Source organism: Hyaena hyaena, unplaced genomic scaffold, assembly GCF_003009895.1.
Source record: "Hyaena hyaena isolate Hyena2069 unplaced genomic scaffold, ASM300989v1 scaffold_858, whole genome shotgun sequence".
NCBI lineage: Eukaryota > Metazoa > Chordata > Mammalia > Carnivora > Hyaenidae > Hyaena > Hyaena hyaena.
In genome coordinates this window covers 448,504-467,010 of record NW_024081484.1, presented here as the reverse complement: position 1 = coordinate 467,010, position 18,507 = coordinate 448,504, and the positions used below count along the sequence as shown (strand labels likewise).

The 18,507-nt window shown below is 39.9% G+C and overlaps 1 protein-coding gene across 8 annotated transcripts in view; it reads right to left on the bottom strand.

The window, feature by feature from the left end:
• Window positions 1-14,142, bottom strand: part of CROT (carnitine O-octanoyltransferase) — a 49,464-nt gene extending 35,322 nt beyond the window's left edge. For 4 of the 8 annotated variants that reach the window (XM_039219972.1, XM_039219978.1, XM_039219977.1 and 1 more), the window contains exons 1-5: window positions 13,016-13,735; window positions 9,891-10,026; window positions 6,258-6,382; window positions 4,108-4,289; window positions 3,811-3,935 (exon numbers count right to left, since the gene is read on the bottom strand). In XM_039219972.1, coding sequence (XP_039075903.1) covers window positions 3,811-3,935; window positions 4,108-4,289; window positions 6,258-6,382; window positions 9,891-10,005 — 547 coding nt within the window. In that variant the 5' untranslated portion in view covers window positions 10,006-10,026; window positions 13,016-13,735. Of the gene's footprint in view, window positions 1-3,810; window positions 3,936-4,107; window positions 4,290-6,257; window positions 6,383-9,890; window positions 10,027-13,015; window positions 13,736-13,819; window positions 13,843-13,870 lie in introns of those variants that run through there. The other 4 variants (XM_039219973.1, XM_039219976.1, XM_039219974.1 and 1 more) reach the window with 4 other exon arrangements.
• Window positions 14,143-18,507: the final 4,365 nt, after the last annotated feature.

Below are 18,507 nucleotides of genomic sequence, written 5' to 3'. Positions count from 1 at the left end.
ATTTTTCTTTCTCTCCTATGTCAATCTCATGATATAACGGCACTCATTTTACTTTTTTTTAATTGAAATTTTAGCTAGCCAACATATAGTGCAGTATTGGTTTCAGGAGAATTCAGGGATTCATCACTCATATACAACTCCCAGTGCTCATCACAATTGTTTTCCTTAATACCCATCACCAATCTAAGCCCAGCTCCCTCCACCAGCCTGTTTGTTCTCTATCATTAAGAGTCTCTTGTGGTGTTTTCCACTCTTCTCACTCCAACCCACCCTTTCCATATGCTCATCTGTTTTTGTTTCTTAAATTCCACGTATGAGTGATATCATATGGTTTCTCTGACTTATTTTGCTTAGCCTAATACATTCTAGCTTCATCCATGTCATTGCAAACAGTAAGATTTCATTATTTTTGATGGCTAATATTCTATTGTGTGGGTGTATGTATGTACGTGTGTGTATGTATATGTGTGCATGTATGTATGTATATGTGTGTATACACAGAGTTTGTCTATTTTGATAATGCTGCTATAAACTTTGGGGTCCATAGACCCCTCTGAATCGGTATTTTTGTATCCTTTGGGTAAATACCTAATGGTACAATTGCTAGATTATGGGGCAGTTCTATTTTTAACTTTTTGAGGAACCTCCCTACTGTTCTCCAGAGTGGCTGCACCAGTTTGTACTCCCACGTATAGTGCAAGAGGTTTCCCCTTTTTCTGCATCCTTGCAAACACCTATTGTTTCTTCTGTTGTTAATTTCAGCCATTCTGACAGTATGAGGTGGTATCTCATCATGGTTTTGATGTGTATTTCCCTGATGATGAGTGATGTTGAGTATCTTTTCAGGTGTCTGTTAGCCATCTGGATGTCTTCTTTGGAAAAGTGTCTATTCATGTCCTCTGCCCATTGTGTGTGTGTGTGTGCTGAATTTGTTAAGTTCTTTATAGACTTTGGATATTAACCCTTTATCCGATATGTCATTTGCAAATACCTTCTCCCATCCCATAAGTTACCTTTAGTTTGTTGATTGTTTCCTTCACTGTATAAAAGCTTTTTATCTTGATGAAGCAGTTCATGTTTGCTTTTTTCCCCCTTGCCTCCAGCAAAGTTTCTAGTAAGAAGTTGCTGCTGCCAAGGTCAAGGAGGTTACTGCCTGTGTTCTCCTCTAGTATTCTGATGGTTTCATGTCTCACATGTAGGTCTTTCATCCTGGTCACTGCCGAGTTTTCTCAACACCATTTGTTGAAGGGACTTTTTTTTTCCCATTGGAGATTCTTTCCTGCTTTGTCAAAGAGGAGTTGATCATGTAGTTGTGGGTCCATTTCTGGGTGTTTTATTCTGTTTTTGTGGAAGTAACAATAGTGTCTTGATGACTACAGCTTTGTAATAAAGCTTGAAACCAGAATTGTGACGCCTCCAATTTTGTTTGCCCTTTTCAGGATTGCTTGGACTCTTCGAGGTCTTTTGTGATTCCATACAAATTTTAGGATTTCTTATTCTAGCTCTGCAAAAAATGCTAGTAGTATTTTGATTGGGACTGCATTAAACGTATAGATTGCTTGGGGTAGTATAGGCATTTTAACAATGTTTGTTCTTCAGTGACCATGAAATGCTTTTCCATTTCTTTGTGTGCTCTTCAATTTCTTTCCTAAGTGTTCTATAGTTTTCAGAGTACCTCTTTAGTACTTTCCTAGGTATCTTACTGTTTTTGATGTAATTGCAAATGGGATCAATTTCCTTATTTCTTTTTCTATCACTTTGTAATTGGTGTATAGAAATACAGATTTCTGCACGTTGATTTTATACTCTGTGACTGTGCCAAATTCATGTATTAGCTCTAACAATTTTTTGGTGCCATCTGTTGAGTTTTCTACAGAGAGTATCCTGTCATCTGCAGACAGCAAAAGTCTGACTTCTTTCTTGCCGATCTGGATGACTTTTTCTTCTTTTTGTTATATAATAGCACCTATTTTTAAAAAGATAAAGTATCTCCCACTGTACATCAAAAGTTCTCCCATAAGGATTATTTCCAAATGTTGTCACTACTTACTTGGCTTGTTTTCATCTCCTCCAGTTGAGCTCCCTTCTCCAACCTCCACTAAGACTGCTCTTGTCAGGAGCAGATTGTCTATATCATGTTGACAAATACAACAGTCACTTTTAATTTTTACCTCAGTTGACCTCTGGAGCATTCAATACAACACTTCCTCCTCTTGGCTTCTAGGAGACCACTGTCCTTGTTCTTTCCCACCTTGGTCTCTCTTGCTGTGCTCTCCTCTTCAGACCACCAAATACCATATTTAATTGTGCTAAGCATCATTACCAGTTCACCAGATAATCTTCATCTATTTGTGTTACAAAAGTAATCTTAGCTACTCTTAAGGATTTAAAATGTTTTCTGTGACTGCTAATGGTGATTCCTAAATCTCTTTGTGCAGCACTGAAATTGTTCTTCAAGTCCAAACTTTGTATCCAACTGTCTATTTGCATTTCACTTCAGATGTCTAAAAGGCAGGGACCTCTTAATTTCCTCCCTAAATATTTCCTCCCAATTTTTCTCATCTCATGAACCAACACACCTATCTACTCCATTTTTTAAGCCAAATACCTTGAAGTCATCTGACTCCCTTTTTTCCCCTTACATCTCATAACCAATCTATGAATTATTCTGTTAAACCCAAATCCAAAATATATCCAGAATCTAACAACTTTTTATCAGCTCCATGTTATCACCCTAGTACAAGTCATTATTCTGGCTCACTAGAACTACTAAAACAATCGTCTAACTGATTTCCCTGCTTCTACCATTGTCTCCAAAAATCTTAATCTTCAAACAGGAAGTAGAATCATCATTTCAAAACATAAACCTGTTCACATCACTTTCTCAAAACTCACTAATATTGTCTTATTCACATTTTAAGTAAAATCCAAAAACCTGAGTTGGCTTACAAAATACATAAGATCTAGCCTCTAGTCACCACTCCAGTTGGCCCCGCCCCCTCTGGCCTACTCTACTCCATCAATATTCCCCTTCAAACATGCCAAGTTTATTCATGCCCAAGGGATTTCTTCCCTCCACACATAAAACAACAATCTGAATCAAACAAAAATAAAAAGCCAAAAAGCTGCTGAGACATATTATTCGTATCTTCAAAAAGGCTTTCCCTGACTACGTAAACAGCCGCCCAGTTACCCCTGTTTTTTGAATTCTCTATACAGTATTTATCACCAACTCCGTTCTTTCTTTGTTTACTTATTACCTCAGCTTTATCCCTATCTATACCTCTTCACATGGCCATAAGTACAAGAATATAGTTTATGACAGCTTGAAGGATTGTATTAAGAGGCACATTATTCAATTAATGACTCTGCACTTTACATGCCCAAAAACCATAAAATACCTAAGAATAAATCTAACCACAGAGGTAAAAGAGCTGTATGCTAAAAACTATAGAAAGCTTATGAAAGAAATTGAAGCAGACACAAAGAATTGGTTTAGAGTCCAACTCTTGATTTCAGCTCAGGTCATCATCTCACAGTTGATGAGTTCAAGTCCAATGTCAGACTCTGAGCTGGCAGCAGAAATCCTGCTTTGGATTCTCTCTGCGCGCCTCTCTCTCTCTCTCTCTCTCAAAATAAACAAGCATTTTAAAAAAATCCATCCCCACAAATTACTTTCAACTAATCGCAAGGACTAAAAGGTTCAAAGAAAGCCTCTGATTAGTCATCCATAGTGTCATAGTAGAAACCACAGCACAACTACCCAAATCCCAATGCCTTTACCAAAAAATACCCACATTTTCTACTTACCAGTCCTAAAATAATTTATAACTGAATCTCTAGTAATCCCTGGAATCTTGCAGGTGGAAAACAGCATTCGGAATTGATTCATATCGAGAGGATTATTTCCAACTTTATGAACAGGCACTTTTTCCCTATTAAGACAAACAAACAAAAAGTATTTTGGTCAGCAAGTCATTAGAACACTTGTAAAACAAGCAGTCACAACCGTAGTATCTTCAAATAAGTAAAATTTAGCTTCTCAAATATTTTGCCACCTAAAAACTGTAGGTAAATCTGTTACTAAACTCACATAACTGTCCTTACTTTCTTAACAGCTGCCAGTAGTTCAAGTTATGCCAAAGAGTTATACTTCCTCTTTCCAACTGAGTGCCTTCCTTTGGAGGCCAGCAGTGTTCAAAATAAGGTGCAGGACCCGCAAAATTGACATTCAGTTGTGATGGTAAACGAGCATCCAGATAGGCAACATTCAGCCACCATTCTTCCAGCTAAAAGAAATTAAGAACTTCAACTTAATGAGATTGGGTATACTTGAATGTGTAACTGCTGCCAAACAAAACAAAAGCTGTACTTGTTTACTCTTTAATACTTAAAAGCACATTTACTTGCCCACATCAAATTGCACAATGACAATGGCTTTTAATGTAGCATGTTTAACTAATAATAAATTAAAAAATAGGGGCGCCTGGGTGGCTTAGTCGGTTAAGCGTCCGACTTTCGCTTAGGTCATGATCTCGCGGTTCGTGGGTTCGAACCCCGCGTCGGGCTCTGTGCTGACTGCAGGCTCAGAGCCTGGAGCCTATTTCAGAGTCTGTGTCTCTCTCTCTCTGACCCTCCCCTGCTCACGCTGTCTCTCTCCTAGAAATAAATAAAAATATTTTTAAAAATTAATTAATTAATTGAAAAATAAAAACACATTTTCTTGTTTTAAATTATCATAGATAATTGAAAAATGCTATGATCATTTCTTTCTTTTGGAACTGTACCATCTTAAATATTATTCAGTTTATTTGCACTATCAATAACAGGGAACCAGAAAGCCCTGAAAAGGCAACTTCAGATAGATCATAATAAAATCACAAACACCAAAGTCCATAGGTGTGTTTTTTCAGAGTACTTTGGGTACAATAAATATTTACAAATCCTTACTTAATTATAACAACTATTAAGACATTTGCAATTTTCCTTTTTCCAAGCAAAAACTGAAATTAAATCAGAAATATGAAACCTTTTCAGTACATGTAAATTTAGATTTTTTCACAGACAGTGCCTTCTGTGTCCTTCTTTTATGATGTGCAACGGAATTTAATGCATAAATATACAGATCGCATCAAGTTATCTTGAGTTATTTTTAAAGAAATGGACGTTATAAACCATAAGCAGTCATCCAGAAAAGGAAATAACCAAAAAGGATACAGACTTCTTTACCTTTACCCTGATTCAATTAAAACTGCCCAGGTCTCAAAACTGAGAAGAAAGGAATCTTGAAGTATAAAATTTTATTATTCCTTCATAGTTATCAATAACTAAGATCAGCTTTTTATTTCTAAAACTTAAATATAGTTACAATCATTATTTCTAGCTATTCAAAAACTTCTAGTCTCTTTATTGCTTTAAAAAAATTTTTTTAAATTTTATTTTCTTATTTTTGAAAGGAGAGAGAGAGAGAGCATGAGTCAGGGAGGGGCGGAGAGACAGAGAGACACAGAATCTGAAGCAGGCTCCAGGTTTTGAGCTGTTAGCACAGAGCCCCATGAGAGGCTCAAACCCACAAACTGGGAGATCATGACCTGAGCCAAAGTCAGACGCTCAACTGACTGAGCCACCCAGGCATCCCGACAATGTTTTTTAATTATAAAAACCTATTCTCTGCTTCATACTACAGAAGTAGAGTAGTTAAGCTGAAGAAGTTAAAGATTCGTTATGGAAAATTATGCAGTGTGTCAGTAACGACTATATGACATCTCCTGCTCAATTTAATTCCAGCATATAACACTCATAACCATTCTCTACTCCAACTTTGTCATAGGTCCTTTCTCTCCCATGCAATGCTTAAGTATTTGTATGCCACCTACGTGGCATGTCTATTTAGTGTTTGGAGTTTTTTCAGGCTAGGATTAGCTGAACAAAATGTTTCAGATCAATTCCATCAGAACCACATGGAACAGTTAAAACAAGGGTATACAGGCCTCCCCATTCCAAAGATACTGAATCAGAATCATTGGTCCCAGGAAATCTGCATTTTAACAAGTTTTCCACATGTAAAAGAAAAGCTCACACATAACACTTAAACTCCCTAGAGTTAAACAATTCATTAATTCTTTCGGAGGACTACAAAAATGACTGCAAGGATGTTTACACTAATAACTTTAAAATGAAAGCTATTTAAATAAAACATTTTTACTTTTCATTCAATTTCATCAATTTTCTAATTATAAGTACAATAACACAAATACCCAATTTCTTTTTCCTTTTGCCCTTTCAAGTAATTTCTGGTGCAATTTTCTTCCAACACCATCCTGAAAGTTTTGGACAATTTCTTCAGTTTTTTTATATTCTTCTTTATTTGCAAACGGCTTTACTGTAAAGAAAAAATACCCATTAAAATATTTAGACGTCAAGTACCACAAACTCACCTCATTATTACATAAATCTTGAGACTTAATTATGTAAAACAATTATATACACATTAATTATCACAGCAGTCCAAAAAATTATTATAATAGAGTTTACATCAAAATAGCTGAAAGGCAACAATGTAAAATGTGGTAAAAAATTAAACAGTGGATACTGTGTAATCTAATAACCATTTTCTGAAAAATTATTTTAAAATCATTTTGGATGATGAGAGTTAAAATGATAAAGACAGAACTATCATCTAGCTATTAGTCCAACAGAAAAGTCAAAGTTGTTTAGCTATGAATAAGAGAAATTAAAATTTTCCATTAATGTCCAAGCAGAGCCTTGAACATCATGTATGTAAATGTAATATGTATGTAAATTTAAGTGTAAAGCCTGCCTCCAGCCCAGAGCCAGAGCCAATAACAATTTCCTTTAAAAACAATCAAACAAAAAGACCACACACACAAAACAAAAACAAATGAAATACAAGATTCCTAGTCCATGAAAATGAAAACCAATTGTTCTGAAAATTAAGCTGAAGACAAAAGCAAATTAGCAAAGGACATTAATATTCTCCTTTTGTTTGATTCTGTCTCTTCCAAGTACTACTTTAAAGTCGATTTAAACAGCTCTATTTAGAAAAAGTCCAAGTGATATGAATAATCAAAAACAGTGAATAATCAGTAATTTTTTAAAAAAAGAAACTTGAATTCCCAATTTCCCATAAAAGTACTTGAGGAAAAAGAGAAAAGAAGAAATTTAAAAAATATCAAGGGCTTTCAGTTAAACAAAGTGAACTAAATGCATACATTTATCTCCAATCCGCCTACAATTTAGTAAAGTGACAGTAATTACAAAGGCAAAACCTGTAAGGACCAAGAATATGGAAGGAGAGGACAGCGGACCAGTTAAGCTAACATTTTACAAATCAGAAAACACATGAGAAAATAGGGGCTTTGTAGGCTGCAGAAAGCCCATCTAAAGCATAGGCAGTGGACGGTAGGAAGAGACAAGGTAAAGTTAGGTGCAAACCAAGAAGCAAACCAATTCCTACAGTAGAATCCCAGAAAGCTTCAAGAATTGTAGGCAAATGTACTTTCTTTTTTTTTTTTTTAATTTTTTTTTTTAATGTTTTTTTATTTATTTCTAGGAGAGAGAGAGACAGCGTGAGCAGGGGAGGGTCAGAGAGAGAGGGAGTCACAGACTGAAACAGGCTCCAGGCTCTGAGCTGGCAGTCAGCACAGAGCCCGACGCGGGGCCCGAACCCACGAACCGTGAGATCATGACCTAAGCGAAAGTCGGACGCTTAACCGACTAAGCCACCCAGGCGCCCCTAGGCAAATGTACTTTCAAAGGGGACAAAGAGAGGCCGAAAACAGGTCTTCTTAAAAGTGTTCAGAAGCAGCAGACAATCACCCCATCCACACCCACTCCTGTAGATCCTTCTCCACTCTAGAAAGCCAAACGACTTCCTACCAATGCCAGTAGAAATCTAGAGGTCTATTCTTAGGAAAAATTGACCTCAACAAGCAGAATACATAGCTTCTAACACATACTGGAAAAGAGAGAGATTATAATTAAGTGTATACCCCGAACAATGACCCCTCCAGCTTCCTTCCCCTACTTAGCTCCCAAAACACTAGAAACCAGGCTCATACCTTCTAAACAAAAGAGAACTCTTTGGGGAAACAGATCGGTCCAAGAGAAATTATTATGTAGATCTGGGCATGCCCCAATGGAACTGCTAGATCTCTGCAACAAGGGTCACTGGAAGTCCACCAGTCACCAAATCCCTATCCACACACATAAAGCTCTCAATTGGCTTTTTAGGGTGTAGCTCTTAAATACGAAGACTACAGATTATTAGATATTTGAGGAAAGCATCTCACATGAGAGTCAAAAACCAGGATTGGTGATCCCAAACAGTAAACAGACCCTTTTCCAGAAAGGGAAAGGCACTAATAATGAAGGAAATACTTTTTTAATTAAAAGCTTAGTCCAGAATGCCCCAGATCCAATTAACAGGAGTTCTAGAGAGGGCAAAGGAAGGAGAAGACTATCCAAGAAAAACTATTTTTAAAATGTCCTAGAAGTGAGTAACATGAATTTTTTAAATTTAAAAGAACCTACTGTGTATTCAGAGAAATAAATGAAAACAATCTATACACTAAGGGACATGGAGAAAATCAGAATGGTAGGGATAAAAGGTTTCCAAACACGTCCACAAAGTAAAAAACAAACCACATATAAAGGATCAAACAGAATGGCATGAGACATCTCAAGAGGAATAGAGAGTTATCTTCAAAACTCCTAAAGAAAAATCATTTCCAACACAGAATATTCTATACTCAGCCAAACAATCAGGTATGAAGGTAGAATAAATTTTTAGGTCTCACATTCTTTTCTTCCCAAAAGTTCTTTTCTCAAGTAGGTCCTGAAGATGCACTTCACAAAAATAAGGGAAAAGAGGAAGAATAAGAAAGACAGGAACCAGACAATCCAACGCAGGAGGGAGAGGTGAAGCGAACTGCCAGGATGATGGGGGAAAGAAAGGCCCCCAAGAACAGCTGTCAGCCAACTCCAGAAAAGTAAACGCTTTGGAGCAAGAATGCAGTGGACCCTAGGGGGGATATCCAAGAAATGAAACAGAGAGAATAGCTTATGTATTTAATATAGGTATAGGTACATACACATATATGTATTATATACCAATCTACATAATGTAGTTAGGGGGTTTTCAGTGAACTGAGGTGCTTGGGAGTGAATCAGTTAAGGATACAAAGCAAAGTAAGTAAATGAAAAATGAGCCAGCAAAACAAAAAATCAGCAAAAAGGTCACCAAAGTACACTGTGAGTTAACTGCATAACCATAAACCCTAAATGGTCACGTCAAATAACTCAAGTACAAAGCACATACTGATTTAAATAAGATAAAACCTGGAGTTCAATCAAGTGAATACTCATTTAGTCATTTAATCCCAAATGGTTGATTCTGTACAACTATGTTGAGATAATGAAAAGGAAAATGTGGATATGTTGGATTACATATCTGCTGGGCGTGAAGGATGGAAAGGTTAATGGTGTGAAAGAGCTAAAGCCACAACTTTTTAGAAACATTTATAATATCAAAAAGTAAAAATAAATAAATAGTAGCAAAAAATGTTACTTTAAATCTGGAGATAAAAAAGTATCTGGAAATAAACAATATCAAAAAACTGAGAAAATATTGGAAAATGCTTGCCTGAGGGAGTGGGATTTAGGGGTAGGAGTAGAGAATGAAGCAGTACTATCTGGCTTTTCAAACTATGGAAAAATTAACTTGAGACAAAAAAGTTCTGCATATTTTAAGGATACTTTAATTATCATGAGCCTCCAGGAAAAAGCAATTACACCCTCATCAATTTCTAGTAATTTCATAGTTTCCTACATTACTAATATTAATATATACAAAAAGATTATACATATACCTGATTCAAGGTATTTTTTTAATGATTCTTCAAGTGAAGGAACAGGCAGAGATGGAAGAGAATCCTGGTACTGAAATGTTCGTTCTTCTGTTGACTTAGCCAACTGATTTTCCATGATGCAATCACAACAGGAAAACTAAAGAAAAAAAGCCCTCACAATTTCAATCTCATAAATATTCTTATCTATTCTAATTCCAATTCAATAAGTCATTATCTAAGGACCACAGTACATCGAGAACTTTGTTCTAGTCCTTAAAGAATTCACAAATTTGTGAAAGTGAGAAAATCAATTAAATAATTTTTTAAAAAAGCTTAGAATCCAAGGGCCAAAGCTCAGAGTCAGCACCTACTATTTGCTAAGTACTACTGCTGGTGTCATAGAGAGCTTGTTATCTGATCTTCCTATTATCTCTGCCTTTTGGCATTCACTCATGGGAAGGTCAAAATCTGATCCAATCTTCCCCTTATATAAAGCTACTTGAGAGCAGGTAAGAGACCTCACAGGACCTCCAAAGGAGTAGGCAGGTTTCAGAAAAGTATGCTGGGCAGAAGGTGAGAACCCTCAACAGCCAGGCATGAAAAGCAGAAGACTCATCCAGCTGTGGACTTGCAGAATATTACAGAATTCATCAATCCTATGACAAGTTAATGTAACCTAATTATGCAGATGGTTTGAGGCCTACCCACAATGACTTCAAGTATCCCATAGCAATCTTGAACAAATTTATTAATTTTCATCAGAGATATCAAACGAACCCAAAATGTGAATAAGGTTTTACAAATGTTAAAAGGAAAATTAAATTTCTCAAAGAAGCCTTTAAAAATTAAGTAATGTAGTATAATAGCAATTGAGAAATCAAGGAACCTTAAGAAGAATTATCTGTGCTTTCAAATACTACTTTTTAAATTAAAACTGATAGCAAAGCCAAACAAAATATTCTACTCATAGGTTAAAGAATAAAGCATTATCAAAAGCAAGGGTGTGGCAGAGACGGTTTTCAACCAATTAACTTTTTCCTTTTTCTTAACAGAACCCTGACTCAGCTGGGCATAAAGCCACACAGCTTTATCTCCTACCCTGCCCTCGAGCTCAGTATGACTTTGTTATGTTTCACCACCAGGTCATGCCCCTATCAAAGACTAACTACACAGGCTCTCTCTGTGCTTTCTCTCCTCATTGCCTAACAGGTAGTACCGACAGAAGTAGCACTGTGCAACTCCTTACAGACACCAGGGACTGAGGTTGTCAGAATCTTCCTATCAGCCCTAGCCTCCTGCCTCTACATGTATGGGAAAACACTTTCATTCACATCACCGAGCTTTCTTTGTTAAGGTAAGAGAACTCAACCTACAGCACTAATAAAAAGATACAATCCAAAAATAAGGTACAACAAAGACCTCCTAACTCCTCAGCTTCTTGCTGTCTAATGACTTTGCACTTTATTTTGACCATCCATCAACAATGGCTTTAGACTTCATGGAAATGTCGGCATGGGCCCATATACCAACACTACCACTTTCTAGTCATGAGCCTCTGGGCAACTAACTTGAAATGAATTTCCTTATGTGTACAGAGGATAATCATACAATTAGAAAGAGCTGTTGTTAGGAACGGTTTATTTATTTTATTTTTTATTTTTTTAAATAGTTTATAGTCAAGTTGGTTTCCATATAACACACAGGGCTCATCCCAACAATTGCCCTCCTCCATGCCCATCACTCCCCTTCCCCTCTCTCCCAACTCCCATCAGCCCTCAGTTTGTTCTCAGCATTCAAGAGTCTCTCATGGTTTGCCTCCCTCCCTATTTATTTTTTTTATTATTCTTAAATAGGCTCCACACCCAATGTGGGGCTTGAACTCACCACTCTAAGATCAAGAGTCAGATGCTCTCCTGAGCCAGCCAGGTGCCCCCAGGATTGTTTTTAAATGCCTCCAAAAGCACACCACAGGGGCACGTAGGTGGCTCAGTTGGTTAAGCGTCCGATTCTTGATTCTGGCTTACGTCATGGTCTCACAATTCGTGGGTTCAAGCCCCGCCAGGCTCTGAACAAACACCAAGGGGCCTGCTTGGGATTTTCTCTCTCTTTTCTCTTCCCCTCCTCTGCTGGCGGGTGGTCTCTAAATAAATAAACTTTAAAAAAACACACACACTATAAAAATAAAGCAATCTGGTTGAGACCAACATATGATGCTAGGAAGAACTTGTAGGAATGGCTCCCACGATTTCACCCCTATACTCCTCAGAACCTGTGAATATGAGATTATCACCTCCATGACTGTGATCACGGTGTCCTACAAAGCACAGGGGACCTTAGATTATGCAGGTGGGTCTAATCATTTGCGGCCCCAGGAGCAGAAAGCTTCTCCAGCAACTGGCTGTAGGTGAGTCAGGGAGATTAAAAACATGAAAAGGATTAAAGGTGCTGTCTGGCAATGAAGATACAGGTGGTCTTACCGAACTGAGAAAGCCCCCAGCTGGAGCCTAGTAAGGAAATGGGATCATCGGTCCTACACCTGCAAGAACATGAATTCTGCACCTTCACTTAGCATAGAGGCGGATTTTTCCCCAGAGTCTCCAGAAAAGAGCCCAGAACTATAGAAACCTTTATTTCAGCTTTGTGAGGTGCTAAGAAGAGTACCCAGCTAAACCTACCTGGGCTTTAGACGCGTAGAAGCTGTGAGATAAACAATTTGTGATTTTCTTTTGCGTGTGTGTGTGTGTGTGTGTGTGTAGCTGCTTTTGTGGTAAAGTGCTATGGCAGCAATAAGAATCTAATACACATATACAGAAAAGACAAGCCATTCTCTCTGTATACCTCCCTTAGTACTTAATGGACTCTAGAAAACTGATGTTTCCCAGTCTTAACTCGCCAAAAGGTACACACTGAAACTAGGAATTAACAGATCCTTTTAGCAAAGACTGTTTTGGAATGCTCAACCACACAGATTAAGTAACTCTAAAATAACCTATATACGCATTAAATCATGACACTGCATTTAATTACAGGAGGCTTCCTGGGGGCAACGAAATATAAACCCCAAGTGGAAAAGAGAATCGGCAACACCAAGTAAAAAAAAAAAGAAAGAAAGAAAGAAAGAAAGAAAGAAATACATGGTCACATACCCGTACACCAAGATGAACTGTTTAGGACTTCCAGGAGCCTGCTGCAACCACCCTGTTAGAAAACACAGGGGGTTTGAACTAGGCGGGTGACTGTGGGAAGCAAGAAACAAGCGTGACCACCTCAGGGGGTAGGGAGCGGGAAATTAACAACAAACTGGTGAAAAAAAGTGGAAGACAAGAAAGCTAGAGACTGTGAAGCCCCAAGATTTAAAACTATTGGGGATCACGGCACGCATGCAAAAAAGTCTATCTGCCAGACAGCTGACGAGCAATTGCTACAGGATTCACCAGGTTTCGGATAACCACACTCTCACTAGACAAAGTGCCTCCCGGTGCCCGCGCCCAGTCGCAGGTCGACGAGTTTAAAGGTCGGCTGCAGATTCAGGTGCAGAGCGACGAGAGCGCAGACTTCTCCCACCACAGCAAGAGCAACTCTGCACACTCAGAAGGCCACCAAGTGAGAGAAATCCAAATAAGCAGCACTACGGACCGGCGCAGCGGCCCAACCCCAGGGGTACGTCTCCGACCCCGACAGGCGAGACGCCTGACGACACCACACACCCGCCGAGTCCCACCACTTCTGCCGTTCAACCCTATGGAACTCTGTTCTACGCAGTTTAACTGTTCCCAACCATCCCGACGGGGTGGGGAGGGAGGGAGCGCTGCCCCGTCGGGCCTGCGGGTCCTCAACGCCGCCGCTTCACCTCCTCCGTCGCAGCTCACAACCACACTGACCCCCTCCGCCGCCTCCCCCAAGGAGGGGGAATTGGACGGAAAGCCGCGAGGGTCCCGCCCCGTAATCACCGGCTAACGAAGATTGGACGGAAAGCCGCGAGGGTCCCGCCCCGTAATCACCGGCTAACGAAGATTGGACGGAAAGCCGCGAAGGTCCCGCGCGGTCCTCGAAGCCTGGGACCCGCCGGGCCTGCGCTGTGGTAGGACCCAGCCCAGCCTCCTGCGGGTGTCCTCTGTCTGGGGCTGGGTTCTAGGCTGCGTGCCTAGGAGAAGCTCCCCCGACGCCGGAGGAACTGCCCCAGCCCTGCCGGACAGCAGTTGACTGCTTGCGTGCAGCAGATGGAGCCCAGCGCCCAGGCCGGGGACACAGCGGCGGACTCCGGACAGGCAGCGCTCCGCCTACGCAGGTACACAACATTCTGGGACGGATGCAGGAACTGACGGCTCAGCCTCAGCTTGATCCAATTCGGGCAGGACTCGTGCCCTGTTTCCCTTCCTCTTCTGACCCTCACTCTGCCTTGCCAGCCGCTCCTTACCCCTCCCAGTGCGACTCACTGAAGCAAGAATTTATACCAATGCTTTTTAAAGGAATCTTGTTGTTTATCCTGTGTCCTAGCAAGAGAGCAGTGACCACACAGATCTCTACTTAATCTTTCTCTTTATCTACTGAGGCTGAAGTTGGCCCAGTGTAGATAATACTGCAAGCACTCTGCAGCATCCCTGGCGTCCCTACCCGTCTACAATTCTTCGTGATGCCCCAGTTCCGTGAAGCCCCGACGGATGCTTCCGCAGCAAGCTTGGGGTTGATCTGATGTTTTTTACCGTTGCGCCAAAAAATGGAGTTTTCAACCCAAACGGAGCTAACAAGTTTAAGAAGATCATAATGTGATTAGCTTAGTTTCGCAGGCCAAGCTATTTTACATTTACCTCCTAAAACAAAATACACTGAGTTTTCATTTTAAGTACATTGTTTCATTTTTGTGGAAGAAAGGACCAACAGTTAACACTGGCTGTGAACTAGGTATCAAATATATAGAACCGGATTTCAAACATATCATTACAGGTCCCAATCCTTTATCTGTCTTTCCTAACTCCCTTGGTAGTTAAATCTGAGGTGAACGGAACTGAAGCCATGTAACACTAAATATGCACTTGACTTGATTATTCCTAAGTTTTCTACAGAACTGTTAATGTGCTTGATTGTAGTGCAGCTCCAGCCCTTGCTGAATGTGTTGCGTAATATATGACAGACAAGCTTGTTGAATAAAAGTTCTGAATTCTGAACTATATCAGGTCAAAAAGGTTTCAAATAAGGAATTGTACATTTCGTAGTAGTTGCTTCTGAAGATGTGATAAAGAACATTTCTCATAGTATGTAAGTGTGTTCTGGGTAATGTTAGTTACAATTGGCTTACAAGATAGCATTCTTAAAGAGAATGAATAAATAATAAAAAGCTGCTCAAAAGCCTTCATCGTACTTTTTTTCTTCTTCCTGGTGAGTGTTGGCACCTCTTGAAAGTTTCATGCTCATTTCTGTTGGTGGCATAGAATTTAGGGTCTCTTGCCTTCACTGTCTTTCTCCAATTCTTCACAGTGATTTAAAGGGAAACAAAGTATTTCTGTAAAGATTCCTGGACTCTTGAAAGAGGAAAAAATATGGACTGAATGAAAATGACAGGAACAGAGACTTGAATGTGTAGGGGGAAAATGTAATTTTTTAAAACATACTGAGGGGCACCTGGGTGTCTCAGTCGGTTAAGCGACCCACTAAGGTCATGATCTTATGGTTCCTGAGAGGGGAGTCCTGCATGGAGGCTCTGCTCTGTCGGCATGGAGCCTGCTTAGGATTTTTTTCTCCCTGTCTCTCTGCCACGCACATGCACTCTCTTATTTTCTCTCTAAAAAACAAATAAATAAATATTGGGGTGCTTGGGTGGCTCGGTAGGTTAAGTGTCCAATTTCGGCTCAGTCATGATCTTGCAGTTTATGGGTTTGAGCCCCGCATTGGGCTCTGCTGACAGCTCAGAGCCTGGAGCCTTCTTTGGATCCTGTGTCTCTCCTCTCTCTGCCCCTTCCCACTTGCACTCTGTCTCTCTCTCAAAAGTAAACATTAAGAAAAAGCTGTAAAAATTAAAAAATATTTTTAAAAGAATTTAAAATATGTTGTACTGCTAAGCATATGTACTAATAATCCTTTAAAGCAGATAAGTGATTTTTCTTCACAGTGCATAATATATATTTTAATGGCAGACTCCAAATGATATTCTGTTCAAGTTAAATTTTAACTTCTTCACATTTCTTAGGGTGATGTGGGAGGTACTAGCTAGTGAGGAAGATGTTTCAGGCACATGAAAGACATTGATAACTAGTTTTTCCAAGATTAAGAACTGATTGTGAATCAAAATATTTTTCTGGAGAAAAATTTGTAGGTACTACAAGTGGTGATAATAAGTTTTTTTTTTTAAGTTGTCTTAAAAGAGTTTTCATTTTTAATCCTACATAGCTCTTTCTCACTATGCTACACATAGAAAAAGTACTTAGAGATGAGTCCAGAAAGTTCCATAATAAGTATAAAATTACTAGAAGCTTGCATATCCATCTAGCTTACTGCTTACATATCTAGCTTACATATGTAGCTTACATATCTAGCTTACTGCTAAGACTTGTAACTCTAATGTGATGGGGAAACTGAAGGGAATCCATTTTATTTTTAAAAAATTGTTTTAATGTTTATTTTTGAGAGCAAGGGAAAGAGAGCATGTGCAAGCAGGGGAGGGGCAGAGAGAGAGAGGGAGACACGGAATCTGAAGCAGGCTCCAGGCCCTGAGCCAACAGCACAGAGCCCAGTGCAGGGCTCGAACTCATGAACCATAAGATCATGACCTGAACCAAAGTCAGAGGCTCAACTGACTGGGCCACCTATGATCCCAAAAGGGAATCCATTTTAGAAAAGCTCCATCTCTGCTGCTTGTCTGCTAGGCCCATTTGCTCATGTTCTATATTTCATGTTGCATCTGAGTAAACCAAAGAAGCTACTATGTTCCCACTCCAAGGGGGATGCAAGAAAGTTAATCATTCTCTGAGTTGGGTCCTAGGCCCCCATATGCCCGATAGCGTCTTAAGAACCAACCTCGGCACACACTGGTGCCAATAGCCCCTATCTTCGGTGACTTATGGAATAACACTTACTTTGATTGGATCCTACCCTGGATCCCTTTATGATACGAAACCCTAATCCCAAGCAGTAGAGAAACTCACTTTTCGTTTTCTGAGCCTCCCAGACACTCATCTAAGATATGCTATTTGCTATATGCTATCACTGACGTTATTCATTTAACTCTGCTCTCACTTCTTCCTGGCTCATGTTTGATTTATATCCTGGGGAGAGGGCAAGATGGCGGAGAAGTAAGGAGCTCCGTACTTGCACTCGCGCCCATACATCACACAGAAAAGATCTGAAGACATTGGAAACCTTACAAAACCTGAGAGATTGGGAGGAAAAAGACGCAGAATCCACTGAGAGAGCCTTCTAACGTGAGTGCGAACCGGGGAAGATAAAATCGGGCCGGGATCGGAGACTCCAGGGTGGGAGGCGATCCCCCTCTACCCTCTACGGGGAGTGAGAGGGGAAAAGGAGAGAGTCTGATTTATATCCTGTATGAAGCCAAGGACCCTCCGGTCCTATAGGACCCCCTTTGGGTCCTCAGACATGGCCTGCCTACTATGTCATTACCTGTCACTAAGAAGTAATGAAGTAACATAAATAACTCTAGTCTATAGGATAGATCTTTACTTTCATCCCAGTGTGTAAAGTGAACATATGGAAGAAATGATTTTCTTGTCTTTAATGGGGAGACAGTAAAAAGGTGGTCATTTTGGGAAGCAGCCAATAACAAAGTAAAGTATGCTGGATGCAAAGAGGCCAAGAAGGTCTAGAAACCTACTTCTGCATCTAGCACACACGTGTTCTCAATCGTGCAAGGATTCATCACGCAAACCCCAGGTAGTCTTCAGCGTTCTCTGGGAAGTAAAGTGATACTGTCCAAGGTCCATGGTCCTACTTACTTTCTAGTTCTGAGAAACTCCCAATGAGCGTTACCAGGTGTCCCAAAGCAGGGCCCATCGTGACCATGTCTCTTGCTGGGCAGAAGTCCCCTGGGGAACCGGAGGCATCCTGGCATGAGTAGGATTTACAATCCACCGCGGAAAACTTGTAGGGGTCCTTGGAACACAAAACAGGCTTCACCATGTCTTTCGGCTGCTGTCTACTCTGTCTTACACACAAACTGCTGTGGGAAACCTTCCTTTCCGTTCCTGTTCTCTCACCTGTTTACCAGCAACCCAGGCTGACCGCACACCTGTTTCCTCTCAAATCCTTTCCACTGTCTCCGCTTTGTGTAATCATTGTGAACCCTTCTCAGCTGCAATTCCACCCTGACTCCTGCATCACTAAAGCTGCTTAGCTGGGACACTTAATGTGATTAAGCAATTTGATACACTTGTGGACACCAACTGCTGACTATTGTAGTTTTCTTGTTCGCATTCCAAGTATCGTGGACTTTGCTTTGGTGTGCACGGGGTTCACTTCTTTTTTCATGTGTTTCATACACATTCATATATGATAAGCTACACAAACAAGTATTTTTTTATTTTTAATGTTTTATTTATTTTTGAGAGAGAGACAGAGCATGAACGGGGGAGGGGCAGAGAGAGACGAGACCGAGAATCGGAAGCAGGCTCCAGGCTCTGAGCTGTCA